The sequence below is a fragment of the Aegilops tauschii genome, chromosome 1, assembly GCF_002575655.3.
Source record: "Aegilops tauschii subsp. strangulata cultivar AL8/78 chromosome 1, Aet v6.0, whole genome shotgun sequence".
NCBI lineage: Eukaryota > Viridiplantae > Streptophyta > Magnoliopsida > Poales > Poaceae > Aegilops > Aegilops tauschii.
The window spans coordinates 433,516,383-433,540,537 of NC_053035.3; the positions used below are offsets into that span (position 1 = coordinate 433,516,383).

At 44.1% G+C, this 24,155-nt stretch overlaps 1 protein-coding gene across 1 annotated transcript in view; it reads left to right on the forward strand.

Annotated features, from left to right (window-relative positions):
- The first annotated feature begins 11,179 nt into the window (after nt 1-11,179).
- LOC141037135 (endo-1,4-beta-xylanase 1-like) overlaps nt 11,180-24,155 on the forward strand; it is a 30,310-nt gene continuing 17,334 nt past the window's right edge. The window contains exon 1 of the mRNA XM_073506372.1: nt 11,180-11,550. Within this exon, the coding sequence (XP_073362473.1) occupies nt 11,180-11,550 (371 nt within the window). The remainder of the gene's footprint in view (nt 11,551-24,155) is intronic.

Sequence of the window (24,155 nt, forward strand, 5' to 3'; positions counted from 1 at the left end):
ATAGCCAACACTATTCATAGCGTAGCCCAAATTAACACAATCCACAGTCTTTGGTCCAAGCTTAAGATTTTTGAGGATCGGCACATTAACTTTCGCCAAGCAGCCCCAAGTACATAAGTACGACAGTGTTGTCCTTCTCTTGGTCCACTTCTCATAAGGAGTGATCTCGTTATCCTTTGTCGGAACTTTATTCAGGACATGACTTGATGTCATTATAGCCTCCCCCACCATGCCTTGGATAAACCCGACGTATCTAACATGGTGTTAACCAAATCAGTTAGAGTACGGTTTTTCCGCTCGGCAACCCCGTTTGACTGGGGTGAGTAGGGAGGCGTCCTGTTGTGAATAATACCGTGTTCCGCACAAAAGGCATCAAACTCTTTCGAGAAGTACTCTCCACCATGATCTGACCGAACTTGTTTAATTTTCTTTTCAAGTTGATTCTCAACTTCTGCCTTATAGATTCTAAAGTAGTGTAGAGCCTCATCTTTAGTATTTAACAGATACACATACCAATATCTAGTGGAATCATCTATCAAAATCATGAAATATTTCTTTCCACCTTTAGTCAACACACCATTCATCTCACAAAGATCAGAATGTATGAGTTCCAGTGGCGCCAAGTGTCTCTCCTCTGCCGCCTTGTGAGGCTTGCGAGGTTGCTTAGATTGCACACACGAATGGCACTTAGAACCTTTGGCCAAAGTGAAACTCGGGATTAAATTCGATTTTGCTAGCCGCGTCATAACACCGAAACTAATGTGACAAAGACGTGAATGCCAGACTTCAGATTCATTAACACTCAAATGAATATTGTTCACGATTTTATTACATAGATCTGCAAGAGAAAGGCGGAACATGCCTCCGCATTCATAACCCTTTCCAACAAATAGTCCATATTTCGTAACAACTAATTTATTAGACTCGAATACCTACTTAAACCCTTCTCTACATAGAAGGGATCCACTAACGAGGTTCTTCTTGATGGCAGGGACATGCTGCACGTTCTTCAGCTGCACGATCCTTTCCGAAGTAAACTTCAGATCGACCATGCCAACACCAAGAACAGAAGCACTCGCGCCATTCCCCATCAGTACGGACCCATGACCTGTGGCCTGGTAAGAAGAAAACTATGAAATGTCAGCACACACATGAACGCCTGCACCTGTGTCGACCCACCAATCGGTGGACGGCCAAACTGAAAATACAACAAATAAATTACCGTACCCAGATGCACCACTCTCATTGTTGCTCACAATCATATTGACAGACTTGGAGTCCTGCCCTGGCTTCTTGTACTTGTTTGGGCACTTGTTGGCCCAATGTTCAACCGAACCACAAGTAAAGCAGCCGTCATCCTTCTTGTTCTTCTTGAAGGTCTTCTTATCAACCGAACCACAAGTCGGCATTCTGTTGGACACCGTTCTTTCCCTTGGGCTTGTGGGAATTGGAGTTCTTCTAATGCACCATATTGGCCACAGAAGTTCCTTCGACCCCTTTTCCGTGCGAGTCCTTTGCCCTTGAATTCTGCTCAACACTCAGATGGCCAATGACATCCTCCAGGAATTGGGGAGCTTAGCGATTATGCAGCCTGCGACAAACTTGCCCGGTAACTCGCACTTAAGAAGCTCAAGCTCCTTAACAATGCATATTATGTCATGACCCTGCTCCAATACAGGACCGTTTTCAACCATCTTGTAATCGTGGAACTACTCTATAATATACATCTCGCTCCCTGCATCGGCCGCCCCGAACATAGATTTGAGCGCCTCCCACAAGTCCTTGGCAGACCGCACATGCAAATATGTGTCAACCAGCTTATCTCCAATCACGCTCAGAACTGCCCCGAGGAACACGACAGTGGCCGCCTTGAACGCCTTCTCCTGTTCAGGAGCGATCGTTCCTGTGGGAGTCACAACGGCGACCCAGAACACGTTCATGGCCGTGAGCCATAAGGTGGTTTTAGTGCAGCAGCAAAACTAGAATTCGAAAAACTCCTACACAATTTAGGTTTTTGGATTGATAAATAAATAGGCAGTTTTTCGATTAAATTAATCCATGAATAAATCATGAGCATGACATGGACAACATTGATAACACACTGATTACGATCTAACAGAGCATGTACTACGCACATAGTAGAAACATCTACACATATCGCTAGTACTGCTACAACAGAAAGAAACACGAGAGGGATAAGCGATGTATACCCTCCAATCGGCCGTGCCAACACCAAGAACAGAAGAATTCGCGCCATTCCCCATCAGTACGGACCCGTGACCTGTGGCCTGGTAAGAAGAAAACAATGAAATGTCAGCACACACATGAACACCTGCACCTGTGTCGACCCACCAATCGGTGGACGGCCAAACTGAAAATACATCAAATAAATTACCGTACCCAGATGCACCACTCTCATTGTTGCTCACAATCATATTGATAGACTTAGAGTCCTGCCCTGGCTTCTTGTACTTGTTTGGGCACTTGTTGGCCCAATGTTCAACCGAACCACAAGTAAAGCAGCCCTCATACTTCTTGTTCTTCTTGATGTTCTTCTTACCCTTCTTCTTAAAGTCGGCATTCTGTTGGACACCGTTCTTTCCCTTGGGCTTGTGGGAATTGGAGTTCTTCTGATGCACCATATTGGCCACAGAAGTTCCTTCGACCCCTTTACCGTGCGAGTCCTTTGCCCTTGAATTCTGCTCAACACTCAGATGGCCAATGACATCCTCCAGGAATTGGGGAGCTTAGCGATTATGCAGCCCGCGACAAACTTGCCCGGTAACTCGCACTTAAGAAGCTCAAGCTCCTGAACAATGCATATTATGTCATGAGCCTGCTCCAATAGAGGACGCTTTTCAACCATCTTGTAATCGTGGAACTGCTCTATAATATACATCTCGCTCCCTGCATCGGCCGCCCCAAACTTAGATTCGAGCGCCTCCCACAAGTCCTTGGCAGACCGCACATGTAAATATGCGTCAACCAGCTTATCTCCAATCACGCTCAGAACTACCCCGAGGAACACGACAGTGGCCTCCTTGAACGCCTTCTCCTGTTCAGGAGCGATCGTTCCTGTGGGAGTCACACCGGCGACCCAGAACACGTTCATGGCCGTGAGCCATAAGGTGGTTTTAGTCTACCAACGCTTAAAGTACGTCCCCGTAAACGGGGACGGTTTCAGTGCAGCAGCAAAACCAGAATTCGAAAAACTCCTACACAATTTAGGTTTTTGGATTGATAAATAAATAGGCAGTGTTTCGATTAAATTAATCCATGAATAAATCATGAGCATGACATGGACAACATTGATAACATACTGATTACGATCTAACAGAGCATGTACTACGCACATAGTAGAAACATCTACACATATCGCTAGTACTGCTACAACAGAAAGAAACACGAGAGGGATAAGTGATGTATACCCTCCAATCGGCCAGGCGGCGGCGGTGGCGGTGGCAGCAGCCGCGGCATCCTCGGCAGCCTTCTTGTCGGCCTCGGCCTTCTCAGCGGCGGCACGGTCGGCGTCGGTCGACATGGTGATGACGAAGGTGATGCAGACGTAGATGAACAGAAGCGAGCAGTCGCGTAGTTGCTACCCAAAAACCTAATCGCCCCTCTCCCGTACAGGATCCGGAGAGGCGGGATTTCGGAGGCCTGCTCTCCCGTCAACCGTGTACGCGGTGAACGGGATGGAGTCGCCGGCGGCAGCAGCAGCAGAGGAACGACGTGGGCGTTGAGGCGGAGATGGACATGCGTTCTGATTTCGCGGCGGCTAGGGTTGGCAGAGCCCCACATATATATGTGCAGCCGCGCGTGGAGAGACGTGGGCTGAACCCACGTCCAAGTCGGTAGCCCATGATTCGACGTCTCAGATCGTGGCCCTACCTGTCAAAGACTCTCCGTTCCTGACCGGCAAAAAGAAGCGCATAGGAGTGAGCTCGGCTCGGCTCAATCCCGCAACCCGCAGCGCGTCGTGACGAGGCGTGGCGTGACGAGGCGAGCGGAGGAGGAGGAGTGTGCGAGGGCTTCTTTTCTTCTCAAGCTCCAATAGCATGAGGGAGAGAATCCCTTATAATCCACTCCAACTCTCCTTCCACTAGCGGTATGGGACCAAACTTCCCACCACCTTGCCATGCCACCTACATGGGCCCTTAGAGATTAAATCTGAAATTGTCATATGGGCTCTAGGCCCATCTCATATTTCAACAATCCCCCACCAGATCTCAGGGGCCCACTCGTCCTTTGTTCCAAACGCTGTTTTGATATACCAGCATCTCAGTGGAGACCGATTAAGGTTGAGCTACACCTAGACCAAGTAGTTACACTCCTTCACAACTAAACAATGGACTATGCCTTGAATTGTCAGTTTGGCGTCAAGAAGTTTCACCACAAGTCTCACTGATACGAGGCTGCCGAAGGCCGACCCCTCGGGTGGAGCATATTAGTCAGACTCCTGGCCTGTTCATGAGCTTGCTGGAGATCGCCCCAATCTCATAGACTGTGACCAGCAGTCGGGCTCATATAGGTGTGTTCCTCCAAAGATCGCTCTGTAGGATAGCATCTTGCTTATACATATAAGCCTTGGAACACATTAAGACAGTAGTCATCCTTCCATACAGTTTCCGAGAGTATTGCATCTCCAACGGAGTGGGTTAGTAAAGTTACTCTCCTCAGTTCACCACTGGCTTGTTTTCCCAGGTCCTACTTCACGGGATCTCCGATCACATAGGTTGGGTTACTACCATGGCAACTCATGTGGGTCTCATACCCATCTCCCTTGATGCGCTATCTATCACAACACGTGATAGCCCTTTAGTAAAGGGATCTGCCAGATTCTTAGCCGTTTGAATATAATCCAATGCTATCACTCCGGAGTTCCTCAATTTTCTGACAGCTTTCAATCTCATTCTTATGTGTTTGTTGGACTTCATGTTGTCCTTTGAACTCTTCACCTTGATAGTAACTGTTTGATTGTCGCAGTTCATAAGGATGGCCGGAACCGGCTTCTCAACCACTGGCAAGTCCATCAACAGATCTCGAAGCCATTCCGCTTCGCCACCCGATGTGTCTAATGCTGTTAATTCTGCTTCCATTGTCGATATTGTTAGGATCGTTTGCTTGCAAGACTTCCAGGAAACAGCACCACCTCCAAGAGTAAACATATACCCAGTTGTGGCCTTCATCTCATCAGCATCAGAGATCCAATTCGCATCACTATACCCTTCAAGTACCGACGGGTATCCGGTATAGTGAAGTCCATAGTTCATAGTACCTTTCAGATAGCGCATAACTCTCTCAAGAGCACGCCAATGTACATCGCCCGGTTTGGAAACAAATCGGCTCAGTTTGCTAATAGCAAATGCGATGTCAGGCCTCGTTGCGCTCGCTGGATACTGGAGTGAACCAACAATCCGAGAGTATCTCAAGTGATCTATAGCTGTGCCTTTAGAATTTCGAATCAGCACACTAGAATCATATGGTGTTTGAGATGGTTTGCAGTCCGAATATCCAAAGCGACTCAACACCTTCTCAACATAATGGGATTGCAGAAGTGTAACCCACCCTCATCATCTCTCAATAGCTTGATGTTCAAGATAACATCAGCCACTCCAAGGTCCTTCATCTCAAAGTTCTGAGATAGGAAAGACTTAACCTCCTCGATCAACTTGAGATAAGTTCCAAATATCAGTATATCATCAACATACAAACACAGTATAACTCCTTCGCCCCCACCATAGCGATAGTATACACATTTGTCGGCCTCATTAACAACAAAGCCAACAGATGTCAACGTTTCATTAAACTTGTCATGCCATTGTTTAGGCGCTTGTCTCAGGCCATACAAAGATTTCACCAACTTACACACCTTTCCTTCTTGACCATCTATCACAAAGCCATCAGGCTGTTGCATCTAGATTTCCTCCTTTAGCTCTCCATTCAGGAAAGCCGTCTTAACATCCATCTGATGAATGAGAAGACCATGCGAGGCCGCCAACGAGAGTAATACTCGAATGGCGGTCAGTCTGGCCACAGGTGAATAAGTGTCGAAGAAATCTTCTTCTTCTTTCTGGGCGTAGCCCTTGGCCACAAGGCTAGCCTTGTACTTTTCTATCGTACCGTCGGGCCTAAGCTTCTTCTTGAACACCCACTTGCATCCCAATGGTTTGCAACCATAAGGACGTTCAGTAAGCTCCCAAGTCCCGTTAGCCATGATGGAATCCATCTTGCTACGGACCACATCCTTCTGGTAGTCAGCTTCTGGAGATGCATAAGCTTCTTAAATAGAAGTGGGATTATCCTCCACGAGGTATATGAAGAAATCATCACCAAAGGTCTTTACAGTCCTTTGTCTCTTGCCCCTACCAAGGGTTTCCTCATTATCCTCCTCAGGATTTTCATCATGTGTTTGTTTATAATATTTCATCAGAATGGCAGGTTCAGGAGTCTCCTCAGATTCCTGTCTAGAAGTGCTTTGTACATCTCTCATGGGGAAAATGTCATCAAAGAATGTAGCATCCTTAGACTCCATAATTGTACCGACCTTCATGTCAGGTACCTCAGATTTCACTACTAGAAATCTATAGCCAACACTATTCATAGGGTAGCCCAAATTAACACAGTCCACAGTCTTTGGTCCAAGCTTACGCTTTTTGGGGATCGGCACATTAACTTTCGCCAAGCAGCACCAAGTACGTAAGTACGAGAGTGTTGTCCTTCTCTTGGTCCACTTCTCATAAGGAGTGATCTCGTTATCCTTTGTCGGAACTTTATTGAGGACATGACATGATGTCATTATAGCCTCCCACACCATGCCTTGGATAAACCCGACGTATTTAACATGGCGTTAACCAAATTAGTTAGAGTACGGTTTTTCCGCTCGGCAACCCCATTTGACTGGGGTGAGTAGGGAGGCGTCCTCTCGTGAATAATACCGTGTTCCGCACAAAAGGAATCAAACTCTTTCGAGAAGTACTCTCCACCACGATCTGACCGGACTCGTTTAATTTTCTTTTCAAGTTGATTCTCAACTTCTGCCTTATAGATTCTAAAGTAGTGTAGAGCCTCATCTTTAGTATTTAACAGATATACATACCAATATCTAGTGGAATCATCTATCAAAGTCATGAAATATTTCTTTCCACCTTTAGTCAACACACCATTCATCTCACAAAGATCAGAATGTATGAGTTCCAGTGGCGCCAAGTCTCTCCCCTCTGCTGCCTTGTGAGGCTTGCGAGGTTGCTTAGATTGCACACACGAATGACACTTAGAACCTTTGGCCAAAGTGAAACTCAGGATTAAATTCGATTTTGCTAGCCGCGTCATAACGCCGAAACTAATGTGACAAAGACGTGAATGCCAGACTTCAGATTCATTAACACTCAAATGAATATTGTTCACGACTTTATTACATAGATCTGCAAGAGAAAGGCGGAACATGCCTCCGCATTCATAACCCTTTCCAACAAATAGTCCATATTTCGTAACAACTAATTTATTAGACTCGAATACCAACTTAAACCCTTCTCTACATAGAAGGGAGCCACTAACGAGGTTCTTCTTGATGGCGGGGACATGCTGCACGTTCTTCAGCTGCACGATCCTTCCCGAAGTAAACTTCAGATCGACCGTGCCAACACCAAGAACAGAAGAATTCACGCCATTCCCCATCAGTACGGACCCGTGACCTGTGGCCTGGTAAGAAGAAAACAATGAAATGTCAGCACACACATGAACACCTGCACCTGTGTCGACCCACCAATCGGTGGACGGCCAAACTGAAAATACATCAAATAAATTACCGTACCCAGATGCACCACTCTCATTGTTGCTCACAATCATATTGACAGACTTAGAGTCCTGCCCTGGCTTCTTGTACTTGTTTGGGCACTTGTTGGCCCAATGTTCAACCGAACCACAAGTAAAGCAGCCCTCATACTTCTTGTTCTTCTTGAAGGTCTTCTTACCCTTCTTCTTAAAGTCGGCATTCTGTTGGACACCGTTCTTTCCCTTGGGCTTGTGGGAATTGGAGTTCTTCTGATGCACCATATTGGCCACAGAAGTTCCTTCGACCCCTTTTCCGTGCGAGTCCTTTGCCCTTGAATTCTGCTCAACACTCAGATGGCCAATGACATCCTCCAGGAATTGGGGAGCTTAGCGATTATGCAGCCTGCGACAAACTTGCCCGGTAACTCGCACTTAAGAAGCTCAAGCTCCTTAACAATGCATATTATGTCATGAGCCTGCTCCAATACAGGACCGTTTTCAACCATCTTGTAATCGTGGAACTGCTCTATAATATACATGTCGCTCCCTGCATCGGCCGCCCCGAACTTAGATTCGAGCGCCTCCCACAAGTCCTTGGCAGACCGCACATGCAAATATGTGTCAACCAGCTTATCTCCAATCACGCTCAGAACTGCCCCGAGAAACATGACAGTGGCCGCCTTGAACGCCTTCTCCTGTTCAGGAGCGATCGTTCCTGTGGGAGTCACAACGGCGACCCAGAACACGTTCATGGCCGTGAGCCATAAGGTGGTTTTAGTGCAGCAGCAAAACTAGAATTCGAAAAACTCCTACACAATTTAGGTTTTTGGATTGATAAATAAATAGGCAGTTTTTCGATTAAATTAATCCATGAATAAATCATGAGCATGACATGGACATCATTGATAACACACTGATTACGATCTAACAGAGCATGTACTACGCACATAGTAGAAACATCTACATATATCGCTAGTACTGCTACAACAGAAAGAAACACGAGAGGGATAAGCGATGTATACCCTCCAATCGGCCACGCGGCGGCGGCGGCGGCGGCAACAGCCGCAACATCCTCGGCGGCCTTCTTGTCGGCCTCGGCCTTCTCAGCGGCGGCACGGTCGGCGTCGGTCGACATGGTGATGACGAAGGTGATGCGGACGTAGATGAACAGAAGCGAGCAGTCGCGTAGTCACTACCCAAAAACCTAATCGCCCCTCTCCCGTACAGGACCCGGAGAGGCGGGGTTTCGGAGGCCTGCTCTCCCGTCAACCGTGTACGCGGTGAACGGGATGGAGTCGCCGGCGGCAGCAGCAGCAGAGGAACGACGTGGGCGTTGAGGCGGAGATGGACATGCGTTCTGATTTCGCGGCGGCTAGGGTTGGCAGAGCCCCACATATATATGTGCAGCCGCGCGTGGAGAGACGTGGGCTGAACCCACGTTCAAGTCGGTAGCCCATGATTCGACGTCTCAGATCGTGGCCCTACCTGTCAAAGACTCTCCGTTCCTGACCGGCAAAAAGAAGCGCATAGGAGTGAGCTCGGTTCGGCTCAATCCTGCAACCCGCGGCGCGACACGGCTAGAGGAGGAGGAGTGCGCGAGGGCTTCTTTTCTTCTCAAGCTCCAATAGCATGACGGAGAGAATCCCTTATAAACCACTCCAACTCTCCTTCCACTAGCGGTATGGGACTAAACTTCCCACCACCTTGTCATGCCACCTACATGGGCCCTTATGATTAAATCTGAAATTGTCATATGGGCTCTAGGCCCATCTCATATTTCAACATAAAGTACAAATCTATAGCTAGGCCCTGACTAAAGGTGTATGTATATCCGTCCATAGCACAACACGTTCATCATTTGCCGTACAGACAATAGATTTGCCGCCTCTAGATGGGTATACCACCCAGGAGGCAACAACCATAGGAGATGTATCAACTTTGAGCAGTCAATCACCGGCGACGCTAATCTTCTCCGACAAGGTCAAAAAGGTATGCCCTGCATGGCTGCATCCTTGCTCTGTTAAGCTGTTCTTATTTTTTTGCAAATGCTGTGTGGTTTCCTCCAATTCTACATGCTACGTGTACAGGCCAACGTTACAGTACATGCAAGTTGACAAATATGACCACGTACGTCTTGTCGAAGGGGAAAGGAACTGGCACCGCCTGATGAATAAGCAATATGGATATAAACTCACTTAAAAAAAGTAATGGATATAAACTTCTGAGCTGTGATTTTTTGGAAATAATGTGTCATATATCTTTCTGTGTGAAACAAAAAGGTTGTTGTTTTTGTAGGGACTAGGGGGTCTCTATATTCATCGTAGACTTGTTGAGGCAGAGGCAGACGACGATTAGTGTCGTTTCCTTGCAATTTTCGGGATATCATCGTAGTATATAGTAAGTAGCGGACGTACTTTATACTCTAATTCATACTCCCTAATACATCCGTATGTAGACTAATCTAAAACATGTACTAATATGGATTGGAGAGAGTAGTAGACTAGTAGGAGTAGTATGTTTGTGTCTGATAGCCGTCTATGGCGGATTCTGTTTCCAGGTCGAATTCGACTTGAATTGGCTTTACACAATATAAATACGTCCCCAGCTCTAGCTAAGCTATATACTCCGTACTACTTACGGTCTCATATACTGTCAGAAAAATCAAGCTAGCTACGGTCTCGACCTCAAACACGTTGCACTGCAATGGCATCGCTGGTACGCCGGCAACAAAACGCGTGCACGCTGGAGGCGCCGGCGTCACCGGCCGCGATGGAGTGGGCGCTCCCTGCGGATCTGCTACTTGAAATCGTCGCGCGCTCCGACATCCGCACCCTCGTCCGCTGCGCCGCGTTATGCAAGCTCCTTCGTCATGACTTTCTCAGTCCGTCTTTCATCCGCTGCCCGTCACCCAGCACGGCAACATCGTGCCTTCGTGCATCCTCGCCTACCTCCAGACACACGATGATGCGGAGGCTCCACCGCCGTCCCTCTCTTTGGTGCACCCAGCCACGCCCGCCGGCGTGTTGTTTTGCGACGACCATCTGTCATCTTTCATGTCACGCAACGCGGGTGATCTTTTCGAGAAGTACTATCCCATGACGTCTCGTGGCGGCCTCGTCCTCCTTCACCGTCGCTATCACCACGTCGTCGGCAGCGACTCTGACATGTGCGTGTACGACCCCATCAGCGGTGACCGCACCTTCCTCTCCGAACCACCGTACCAGGCATCTCGAATGATATGGGATGCTTTCTCAAGTGCGTCTTGATCACCGCCGCAGACGGCATTGACTGCTCCTTCCTGCTATTCGTCGGCTATTTCGATAAATCGTCTGACACCAATAGAGGCACCACACGTGCCATCAAATTCCGGACGTTCGTATCATCGACCGGCACCTGGGGGCCCGTCATGACCCACGACAACTTCTTCCTGCAGCGGTGGCTCGGAACTGGTCGTGATGCCACCACTGTCGTCCTCCACGGAGGTGTCATCCACTGGCTGGGGCGGCATGGCGGCGAGATTTTCACCTACGACGTCTGCATGGAGAAACCTGGCACAATTGGCCTCCCCAGCCCCATCACCAGCTACAAAGCAGGACGCCGGTTCCACCTGGGGTCGTACTCCACGAGAGACGGGCACACGCTACTAAAGCTGGTCGTCAATGTTGGGTGCACCATCTCTGTGTGGCATCAGCTCTCAGCCGGTGGTTGGACCCTAGAGACTGTGATCGATGTGGAGAAGAAGCTACGATCGCTAGACCCCAGGGTTCTTCCCCACTGGTATCTTCATGTTTGGTTTAGGCCCTTGGGCGAGAGGAGGAGTGTCGTTTTTATGCAGATAAGCCTGCCCTGGCATGGGCCATTAAATGGTTTATGTGATTTTCTGGCCGTGCTTGATCTAGAGACGAAGGAGATCCACATTATGCAACGCTTGGCTCTCTCCTCCTCTATACTCTTGGAGATCGACATGCCTTCTCGGCTGCGAGCCATGAAAATATTTTCCTAACTAGCAGCTGCTATATATATGCATCCTAGTAGGTTCCTATAAGTCCATAACTAACTAAGCCTCACATGACCATTGTGCCGTGGAATGCAAAGATGTAACCACGGACGTATTATGTGTGTGTGTGTTTTTTTTTTTTGCGAAAAAACTTTCAATCTATTCATCTTCAATCATGGTAGTACAACGAACACTAGAAATAATAAAAATTGTATCCTATGTGCGTTTCTAATGGGTATTTAAGCAACTGCACAATTTTATACATTATGCCAACTTTATATCTTGAAATATGCGTGCGACCATGTCATGGGAAGATATTGGGGAAAGATTATATTGCACAGATTGATATAAAGGTGCAGCTAAATATTTTAGTGAACCAAACCAGGGTCGGAACTTTCCCAAGGATCGCTAACATCAAAACTGACTAATACGCACCAATAATCCTACACCTACGAAACAAGTTACGAAAGGCTACGTAAACTTTCCTTCGATAATTCTCTTCGGCCCCCTGATTTTAAGTGGGGTGGGCCCCTCCTTCCCCCCATCCCAATCACAATCTGCCATATGGCTAATTATGTAGCCTTTCGCTAACTCGTTCGTAGATGTAGCATTGCCGAATACGGACAGACAAAAACTTTTGGCCAAGAGCACTTGTCATACCCTTCTTTTCTCAGAAAGCAGTCATAGCTCAGAGATGGGTAAGCATCGGCCTGCATTGCACTCTGCTGGTTGGGTTTTGCCCACAGATCAGTCACATCAGAATATCACGAGCACCTGCCATAAACAACTTAGCCAATGGCTCCGGTCATGCTGCCTCTTTCTTCTCTTTATACCGCGAATGTTTTGGTTACATAGCACCATATACATGCATCGACCTGGACCATACTCCGCCCATCCCATAATGAAGATCTTTTTGCAAGCTATGTTAGCTTGTAAAATGGTCTTACATTATGGAGACGAAGGGAGTATCAATTTGGATTATACTAATGATGCTAACCAGTGGCGGAGCTTGCATTTGACAACAGGATGGGCCGCCCCCAAAAAAATTTAGTTCGTTCTTCGGCCACATCTGCAGTCCCCTGTACATCTGGTTCGCATATACTAGCTTTCTTCCCTATCTTCCTAGCATGTCTCTCAAAAATAGAAGCAAGGTTTCTGGTGCTCTTTATTTTTTCAATAATTCTGCAGTAATATGGGTATGATTTCATCGGTACATTTATTTATGTGCTGCATCTAATTAAATTCGTCTACAACTAGAAAACAGAACTCATCTATGTAATACTCCCTCCTTTCCGGTTTATGGGGCTCAATTCAAAAATCTTACCAACCAAGGTAGATGGTGAGTGGTGGAATACTTTTTGTAGTTTGCAAAAACACCTAATTAATGCTCTTGTTTTCCTCAAAAAAATATGTTTATCAATGCATTAATTGCAATGCATGCATGCATAAAGTACATGTATTGATCAATTTTCTCTTAATACTTGCATGCAATGATTTAATGCACCTTGAAATCTGAATATGTGATGGGAAACAACCAAATTGAGCCTTATAAAATGAAAAAACTAAAATTTTGGTATAAGCCCTATAAACCGGAAAGGAGGGAGTATATAACATTGCATCTCTGTTTCCATTCCCTGTCAAGAGTCAGACAAGCAAAGAAATTTAACTGTAATCGGCCAAAGGGGATTTGAGGCCAGTACCTCTCCCTCAGTCTCCCAATCTGTGCACCTGAGTGGACTGGGCGCCGTGGCCCGTGGGCGACTCGCCGGCTCCGGCAAGCAGTAGTAGGGCCAGGGCGGCTGCCGACTGGGCGCGCTGCTGCATGGCGGCCAGACGACGCGCGGAGCACGCAGGGCCGATGCCCGCGGGCTTCAGGATAGCTCCTCCTGGTGGCCGGCGAGGCGACGCTACAACGACGAAGCAAGGAAGCAGGCGGCGAATCTGAATCGAGCGAGACAAGGGTTGTGCGGCTGTCTCGTGTGGTGCGGTGTGCTTGTGCGCTGTGCATGTGGTGCGTTCGGCCTTCTTTCTCCCCCGACCGCTCTTTCTGGCAGCACTTGCTGGGCTTCTTCCCCCCTAGCCCATGTCTTAATAATCCTATCCTATACAGGCTGGCTCAAAGTCCTAGGGTGGGCCGCGGCCCACCCTGTCCACCCTGTGGCAAATGAGGCAGATGCACCTGCCCCTCAAAAAAAATGAGGCAGATGAACCTGCCGACTCCCATTCAGAAACTACACCTTGTAATCGACCAGGTGATCATGTTGTCAGCAAGCTGTTGCACAATATGCACCCAAGATTTAGCTCTAGGTGTACTCAAATCCGTATCAAAAATAACAATTGGTTCCAATATCTTTGTACCCGCTCCGTCTGAAAATAAGTGACGTTGTTTTAGTTCAAATTTGAACTAAAGCATAGTCACTTATTTCCGAACGAAGGGAGTAGCTCACACCCGAGCAATTAAGAGGGCCGTTGGGACAAAATTCCATCTAGTCTGACATTGGTGACGTCGAAAGTTCGCCCTTCTCCCAACGATTGTGGCTGCATTGCTTCTGGTGGCTAAATTTTGTGTTTTGACCCTTTTGCGAAAGTTAGTCCAGATTTGACCCTGGTTCGTAAAGATTTTGGGATCTGACCCTTTTTCCTACCGCCATAGTGTCTGGCAGTAGGGTATAACTACCTATCGCCACGTGCCTTGACGGTAGGACTTAACTGCGCTGTTACCCATGTCTAACATCAAAAATACCCTACCGCCAGAGCCCTTGGCGGTAGGGTGTGCAACCCTACCACCAAAGAGCATGGTGGTAGGCAGTGCAACATGAGAGTGTGCTTGCGACTGACACGGCGTCATTCGTACTACAGTCTTGTTTGTCTTGCCCGTGGTATGTAGCTCTGCTGCCTGCCTCTTGTACCTAGCCCTGCTTCCCGTCTGTCGTGTAACATCAACGTATGGCCAGCCTGCTAGTCTTGTACCTAGCCTAGCCACTAGCTAGCTACTAGTTAGGAGCATGCATGTGGCCATATACATACTTAAATAATTGCATGTGATTGCAGTGAAGCAGCATAATGAAGACGACACTCGATGGGAATGGACTACATGCATGCATGGTTGCTGGGAATTAGTGCAGATCCTACCGCCCCGGACACAGGCAGTAGGGTATAATGGGCTACCGCCAAGAACCTTGGCGGTAGGGCTTTTCCACATCAAACAGACGTGACGGTGCCGGTAAGTCCTACTGCCAAAGACGCTGGCGGTAGGCTGTGCTACCCTATCGCCGAGCCCAATGGTGGTAGAAAAAGGGTCAGATCCTAAATTTTTTATGAACCAGGGTCCAATCTGGACTTACTTTGACAAAAGGGTCAAAACACAAAATTTAGCCGCTTCTGGTAGCCGCCGGTGTGAGTCACCCAACCACAACCCTGTCAGACAAAGAGACTCATCTTCATCATAGGCAATTGGAATAGGAATGCTGAAATCTATGGCATGATTATAAAAACTGTGGAGCATGCTCCCAGAATAAATTATTACATATGCATGCATGTTTAAACAAAGGTAAAGCTTGATAATAACTGGGACTAAAAAATAATTATAGCATTGTTTTTCACCAGCAGAGCCACAACACCTCTTTGTTCCATCGCGATTCAATCTGGAGGCCTTTTCCGGTACTTTGCCGGAAGGGAAAATTACCATGGTGACCATCTACACCAACCCTTGTTGTCACCATGATCGATAGTGAGTACTTTCCTTTAAACTGTGTGTCTGTAGCAGTAACTAGATGATAATCTCTACCTTGTTCTTTAATACAATCCCATGAGCGGCCTAGATGGTTGTGATCCATCTGAGTGTAATTTTTATGGTGTGTTGTTGCAGTGTGATGAATTTTCATTTATGATCATAATTATATATGTTTTATTCATGGATTGTGAGTTGTTTGTTGCATAATCTGTAGACATATATGCTCTCCAATCTATTAGTCTTGCACTAATAATGGTTAGATGAATGATCTCCAAGAGGGAGTTGTGTATGTTAGTTGGGTTCAATCTTGCAAGTAATCCACTGCAGCGAAAGAAAGTGAAAATGCTTCTATTGTATTGTATTGTATTGTATTGTATTGTATTGCTGCCACTAAGGATAGTTGTATAATTGTCCTTTAAGTTTAGTGTGAAGGCAATATACTATATACATCATGCCATTGTACTTAATGCAATACTCTGTTTTAGTTAATACTTTGACACGCATGCTGGATAACAGTCTTGGGGTAGAGTATTAGCTATAGATCGTGTTGGATTAACAGTCTATGAAGGGCAATGCTATACCTACGTAATATTTGTTACGTGCTTTACATAAATAGCAACGTGGAGAGTTATTAGTGGATCATTAGGAGGGAAGAGGCCCACCCACCTAAAAATCAGGGGGGCTGAGGAGATTAGATAAGAAGCTTTCGTAGATCTTCTTAGCGGGTTACGTATATGTAGGATTATCGGTCTATGAATATCTGGACGTGATGCCTATATGCAGTTATGCCATGTATAATCCTACTTATAAATATTGCAATTTAAGCTACAATTTCCTCATCATGCCATGTTATCTTTTATTGGAGAGATGCTACTGATACGTCTCCAATGTATCTATAATTCTTTATTGTTCCATGCTGTTATATTATCATTCTTGGATGTTTTACAAACATTTTATATCATTTTTTGGTACTAACCTATTGACATAGTGTCAAGTGCCGGTTGCTGTTTTCTGCATGTTTTTTACATCGCGGGAGATCTATACCAAACGCAGCGAAACTTTTTGTGGATTTCTTTTGGACCAGAAGACATCCAGTGGGCCAAAGAAGTACCGAAGAGGGAGCCCGATGTGAGCACAAGACACCAGGGCACGCCTGGAGACCCAGGCGCGCCCTGGTGGGTTGTGCCCACCTCGGTGGCCTCCCGCACCGCCTCTTTTCTGTATAGATACCCCAATATTCCAGAAACCGTAGGGGAGTCGACGAAAATCAATTCCAGCCGCCGCAAGTTCCAGAACCAAAATCTAGACACCATCACAGAGGGGTTCATCATGTCCATTGGTGCCTCTCCGATGATGCGTGAGTAGTTCATTGTAGACCTACGGGTCCGTAGTTAGTAGCTAGATGGCTTCCTCTCTCTCTCTCTCTCTCTCTCTCTCTCTCTCTCTCTTTTGATTCTCAATACAATGGTCTCTTAGAGATCCATATGATGTAACTCTTTTTGCGGTGTGTTTGTTGGGATCCGATGAACTTTGAGTTTATGATCAGATCTATTTTTTATCAATGAAAGTTCTTTGAGTCTTCTTTGATCTCTTATATGCATGATTGCTCATAGCCTCGTATTTCTTCTCCGATATTTGGGTTTTGTTTCGCCAACTTGATCTATTTATCTTGCAATGGGAAGAGGTGCTTTGTGATGGGTTCGATCTTATGGTGCTTGATCCCAGTGACAGAAGGGGAACCGACACGTATGTATCGTTGCTATTAAGGATAACAAGATGGGGTCTATTTCTACATAAATAGATCTTGTCTACATCATGTCATCATTCTTATGGCATTACTCCGTTTTTCTATGAACTTAATACACTAGATGCATGTTGGATAGCGGTTAATGTGTGGAGTAATAGTACTAGATGCAGGCAGGAGTCGGTCTACTAATCTTGGACGTGATGCCTATATAATGACCATTGCTTGGATATCATCATGATTATTTGAAGTTTTATCAATTGCCCAACAGTAATTCGTTTACCCACCATTTGCTATTTTTCTCAAGAGAAGCCACTAGTGAAATCTACGACCCCCGGGTCTCTTCTTTATTATATTTGCCTTTGCGATCTATTTTTATTTGCTTTTATTTTCAGATCTATTAAATAAAAAATACAAAAATACCTTGCTGCAATTTATTCTTATTTATTTTATCTCGCGTTCCCGCGATATCTACTTATCCAATCTATCATATTTTTATCTCGTCTACTTGCAAATTTCTGGCGCCGTTACCCGAAAGGGATTGACAACCCCTTTAATACGTCGGGTTGCGAGTATTTGTTATGTGTGTGCAGGTGCTGTTCACGTAGTGTTGCGTGGTTCTCCTACTGGTTCAATAACCTTGGTCTCATCATGGAGGGAAATACCTACCGTTGTTGTGCTGCATCATCCCTTCCTCTTTGGGGAAATACCGACGTAGTTCTAGCAGACATCAAAAGGAATTTCTGGCGCCGTTGCCGGGGAGACATCATCAACATCTACCAGGTTCCTAATCGCAAATCTCATCTCCTTGCAATTTACATTATTTGGTCATTTTCCTCTCGTTTTCATCTCCCCCACTTCACAAAAATTTGCCTTTTTATTCGCCCTCTTTTTCGTTCGCCGTTTTCTTGTCGGATCTGTTTTTGAGTGCAATATTGTTTGCTACTTTTGCTGTTATGGATAGTTCTTCCTCTATTGCGTGCACTCCCGAGAACGAGGTTCTCAACTTTAAACAAAGGGGAGGAGAGAATTTAAAAGATGCTTGGAATAGGATTTGCAATGCTCATAATAGATCTATCCGTAAGCAATCTACCGTTGTTTTTCTTCACTGTTTTATGTGGGCATCACCACTTGGTATAGAGTCGTCCTTGATACGATTACCGGTGGAAATTTCTTGACGTGTCCCTCTCTTGATGCTTTTAATGCTATGGGAAATTTAGTGGGTCACCACCTCTTATGATTAATGAAACAACTTTGACTCTCAAGCATGTTATGGAAAGACTAGATGCTATTGAAAAGAAAATGTTTACTAAAGAAAATTTTGAAAGCCTAGATAAAAAGATGCATAATTTTTCTACTAAATTTGGGTCAAAAGCGGGAGAAGTTTTTAAGTTGTTGAAAAAAGGGGTCGTAGTTCATGAAAGAATTGAAGAAAGCCCCTCTCGTATCGATAAATTGGAAGAGATCTTTAGTAATGTAAGCACGGCGTTTGCTTCCGCTAAAGCTATTGAAAAAACTCCCGTAAAGATTGGCAAGATTGCTCGAGTCACTAAGAACAAGGGTGCAACTTCTAGTAATAACAGCAAAGAAGATCTTAAGATGATTAGTATTCACCCAGATTTTGTTGAAGTTATAAGAGATCCCTTGGGCAAGAATGAATTCCTTAAACTTGTTCCTAGGAGTATTTTCATTGAAAATATATATGCTAAATCTCTGAAAAGTTCTAATTGCTTGATTGAAGAATTGGGAAACAAAGATGACAACACTTAGATCCATGCTTTATGCCTAGCTAGGGGTGTAAGACAATAGCGCTTGTTGGGAGGCAACCCAATGAATAAAATTTATTTTTGTCTTTTGCTTTCTGTTCTTGAGTGTTTGCACAATTATGCTACTGTTATGATTGTGTTTTTTGTGTTTTAGTTAGTGTTTGTGCCAAGCAAAGCCTTTGGGATCATGTTGGGTGATAGTTGATTTGATCTTGCTGAAAAACAGAAACTTCTGCACTCACGAAAATAATTCTCATTTTTAACAGAAGCATGATAAAATACCAATTATTCTTGAAGAAGATTAATATACAAATTGCTCACGTGGTCCTAATTGTTCAGAATTTTTGGAGTGACAAAAGTATTCGAAATACCCAGATTGCTACAGACTGTTCTATTTTTGACAGATTCTGTTTTCTTTGCGTTGTGTACTTGTTTTGATGATTCTATGGTTTTCTTTGAAGAGTTTTTGCCATAGAAAAGTTGGAATACATTAGATATAATGCAAGAATAAAATATGAATGGGTTTACAACAGTACTTATAGTAGTGATTTGCTTTCTTATACTAACGGATCTCACGAAGGTTTTGTTGAGTTTTGTGTGATTGAAGTTTTTAAGTTTTGGGTGATGTTACGATGGATGAAGGAATAAGGAGTAAGAAGAGCCTAAGCTCGGGTATGCCCATGGAATTCCAATCTATTATCCAAAGAGAAGCAAGCAACTAAGCTTGGGGATGCCTGAGTGGCATCCCCTCTTTCTTCTAACGACCATCGGTATTTTACTCGGAACTATTTTTATTCGTCACATACTATGAGTTTTGCTTGGAGCGTCTTGTATGATATGAGTCTTTGCTTGTTTTGCTTTTTATTTGAAGTATTGAATCCTTGCTGGACACACCTATTTGAGAGAGCCAAAATTATGCCAGGACTTGTTAGAATTGCTCTCTATGTTTCACTTAAATCTTTATGAGCTATGGAATTGCTCTAGTGCTTCACTTATATCTTTTTGAGCACGGTGTGCTTTAGTATTTTTGAAGAAATGCTCTCTTGCTTCACTTAGATTTATTTGAGAGTTAGTATTTTTTTAGATATTCTCTCTTACTTCACTTAAATTAATTTGAGAGAAAGAAATATTATGCTCATGATCTTCACTTATATTTGTTTGAGCTCATCAAAAGCAACACATGAAAATTAGTCCCAAAGTGATAGATATCCAACGAGGATATAATAAAAGCTTTCATGAAGATCATTGGACAAAATAAACTTGATTCTTGGTAATAGTTTTGAGATATGATGATGTGATATGTGAGTTATGTTGATGAGTAATTATGATTTAGTAAGAATATTGGTTTTAAGGTTTGTGATTCCCTATGCAAGCACGAAAGTCAATAGCTATGCACTGAAATTACATCCTACTTGTGGTGCATTATTCGGTGTTAATTATGCTTAATGCTCGCTTATGAGATTTTTCGTTTCTTGGTTGGTCGCTTCTCAATCTTTTGCTAGCCTTCATTTTGCACTAAGTATGATCACTACTTGTGCATCCAAAACCCTTTAAACCAGTTTTGCCACATGAGTCCATCATACCTACCTATATGTGGTATTCTTTTACCGTTCTAAGCAAATTTTTATGTGCCATCTCTAATTTTCAAAATAAATCTCTCTTTTGTGTGCTCGTACCGTTCACGAAACGATAGGGGGTGGCTAATATATTTCCATGCTAGATATATTATTCTCAAGATGAGTGTTTATTCACTTGTCATTGCACGAGAGTAAGGCAAAGGTATTAGGGATGCCCAGTCCCGAAATGAAAAATGAATTTAGTTTATGTTGTCAAATAATAAATTCCTTGGAAAGTGTTGGTATGGAAGGCACCCATGGATACGGCTAGCCATGGAAAGTGAAAGTATGGTTGAAAAAGGAATAAACTTTAATTTCTGTCCGGGAACCGCCTATGATATATCTAGCATGGAAAGTATTGGGAACTACTCGATCGTTCTCGTTGATAGGAAAAACATGCCTCCTAAAATGTTTTTATCTCTATCTTTTTCGCTTTGAGCTCTGGCACCTCTACAAATCCCTACTTCCCTCTGCGAAGGGCCTTTCTTTTACTTTATGCAATTTTTATTTTTATTTGAGTCTCCATCTTCTCTTATAAAGCACCAACTAAGGGGCACTATGATCGTACCTGAGCATTGGGTGTAGATAATATGCGAGTGTGTTTCATGAAATGGATCAATGATTGACCATGATGGGCTAGGGATAACTTATTTCAGCGTTGATATTTTGAAAGACATGGTTGCTTGTTGGTATGCTTGAGTATTTAAGTCCTTGATGACCCACAAGTATAGGGGATCTATCGTAGTCCTTTCGATAAGTAAGAGTATCAAACCCAACGAGGAGTAGAAGGAAATGACAAGCGGTTTTCAGCAAGGTATTCTTTGCAAGCACTAAAATTATCGGTAACAGATAGTTTTGTGATAAGATAAATCGTAACGGGTAACAAGTAAATAAAGAAACTAAGCTGCAGAAAGGTGGCCCAATCCTTTTTGCAGCAAAGCACAAGCCTGGACAAACTCTTATATAAAGCAAAGCGCTCCCGAGGACACATGGGAATTGTTGTCAAGTTAGTTTTCATCACGCTCATATGATTCGCGTTCGTTACTTCGATAATTTGATATGTGGGTGGACCGGTGCTTGGGTGCTGCCCTTGCTTGGACAAGCCTCCCACTTATGATTAACCCCTCTCGCAAGCATCCGCAACTACGAAAGAAGTATTAAGTTAAACCTAACCATAGCATGAAACATATGGATCCAAATCAGCCCCTTACGAAGCAACGCATAAACTAGGGTTTAAGCTTCTGTCACTCTAGCAACCCATCATCTACTTATTACTTCCCAATGCCTTCCCCTAGGCCCAAATAATGGTGAAGTCTCATCTAGTCTACGTTCACATAACACCACTAGAGGACAGACAACATACATCTCATCAAAATAGCGAACAAATATCAAATTCACATGATTACTTATAACAAGACTTCTGCCATGTCCTCAGGAACAAACATAACTACTCACAAAGCATATTCATAATCAAGATCAGAGGAGTATTAATTATCATTAAGGATCTGAAAATATAATCTTCCATCGTATAAACCAACTAGCATCAACTACAAGGAGTAATCAACACTACTAGCAACCCACAGGTACCAATCTGAGGTTTTGGGACGAAGATCGAATATAAGAGATGAACTAGGGTTTGAGAGGAGATGGTTTTGGTGAAGGTGTTGATGGAGATTGATGCCCTCTCGATGAGAGGATCGATGGTGATGACGATGGTGACGATTTCCCCCTCCGGGAGGGATGTTTCCCCGGCAGAACAGCTCCGTCGGAGCCCTAGATTGGTTCTGCCCAGTTTCCGCCTCGAGACGGCGGCGCTTCGTCCCGAAAGCTTCTTCTTGATTTTTTCCAGGGTGAAAGACACCACATAGCCAAAGATGGGCACCGGCGGCCTGCCAGGGGGCCCACAAGGTCGGGGGGCGCACCTAGGGAGGTAGGGCGCACCCTCCACCCTTATGGCTGGCTGGTGGCCCCCCTCTGGTACTTTCTTCGCCCAATATTTTATATATATATATATATATATTCAAAAAACGTTCTCTCTGAAGTTTCAGGACTTTTGGAGTTGTGCAGAATAGGTCTCTAATATTTGCTCCTTTTCCAGCCCAGAATTCCAGCTGCCGGCATTCTCCCTCTTCTTGTAAACCTTATAAAATAAGAGAGAATAGGCATAAGTATTGTGATATAACGTGTAATAACAGCTCATAATGCAACAAATATCAATATAAAAGCATGATGCAAAATGGACGTATCAGTACTCAAGCGAAAGCCGATATCGATAAATATGTCCACATGTTTAGAGATAGAGGTGTCGATAAAAATAAAATATGGACATGAGGGCATCATGATCATCTTTAGAACAGCAACATATAATGCCATATAATTTCTTATGCTAAAGTAACAATTCATTCACAAGATAAAGTACGAATCAGAAACTTCATTGAAAACTAACAGACCATGATCTCAGTCATTGAAGCAATTGCAATTTATCATAACATCGGAAAGAGTCGATATAAGAGCTTTTCAGCAAGTCCACATACTCAACTATCATATAATCTTTCACAATTGCTAACACTCATGCGATACTTATGGGTACAAAGTTTCAATCGGACACAAAGAAAGATAGGGGCTTATAGTTTCGCCTCCCAATCTTTTACCTCAAGGGTAATGTCAACAATAATACTTTATGAAAAACCTACATCCGAGGGGATATATATATATATTCGGATCTCTCCAACACATAGAGCTTGCCAAAGGAAAAAGTATAAAAAGGAAAGGTGATGATCACCATGATTCTTGTATACGGGTAGAAGATAAAAGTAAAAGATAGGCCCTTCGCAGAGGGAAGCAGAGGTTGTCATGCGCTTTTATGGTTGGATGCACAAAATCTTAATGCAAAAGAACGTCACTTTATATTGCCACTTGTGATAAAGACCTTTATTATGCAGTCCATCGCTTTATTTCTTCGATATCACAAGTTCGTATAAAGCTTATTTTCTTCACACTAATAGATCACACATATTTAGAGAGCAATTTTTATTGCTTGCACCGATGACAACTTACTTGAAGGATCTTACTCAATCCATAGGTAGGTATGGTGGACTCTCATGGCAAAACTGGGTTTAGGGATGTTTGGAAGCACAAGTAGTATCTCTACTTGGTGCAAAGAATTTGGCTAGCATGAGAGGGAAAGGCAAGCTCAATATCTTGTATGATCCAAAACAATATAACTTCTATTCGGATATAAGAAAACATAACCTATTGTGTTGTCTTCCTTGTCCACCATCAAATTTTTAGCATGTCATATTTTAATGAGTGCTCACAACTACAAAAGATGTCCAATATAGTATATTTATATGTGAAGCCTCTCTTTCTTTATTACTACCTATTAATTGCAACAATGACCAAAACTATGTTTGTCAACTCTCAACAACTTTTATTCATCATACTCTTTATATGTGAAGTCATTACTCTCCATAAGATCAATATATGATCTTTTTATTTCTTTTATTCTTTCTTTAATTCCCTCAAG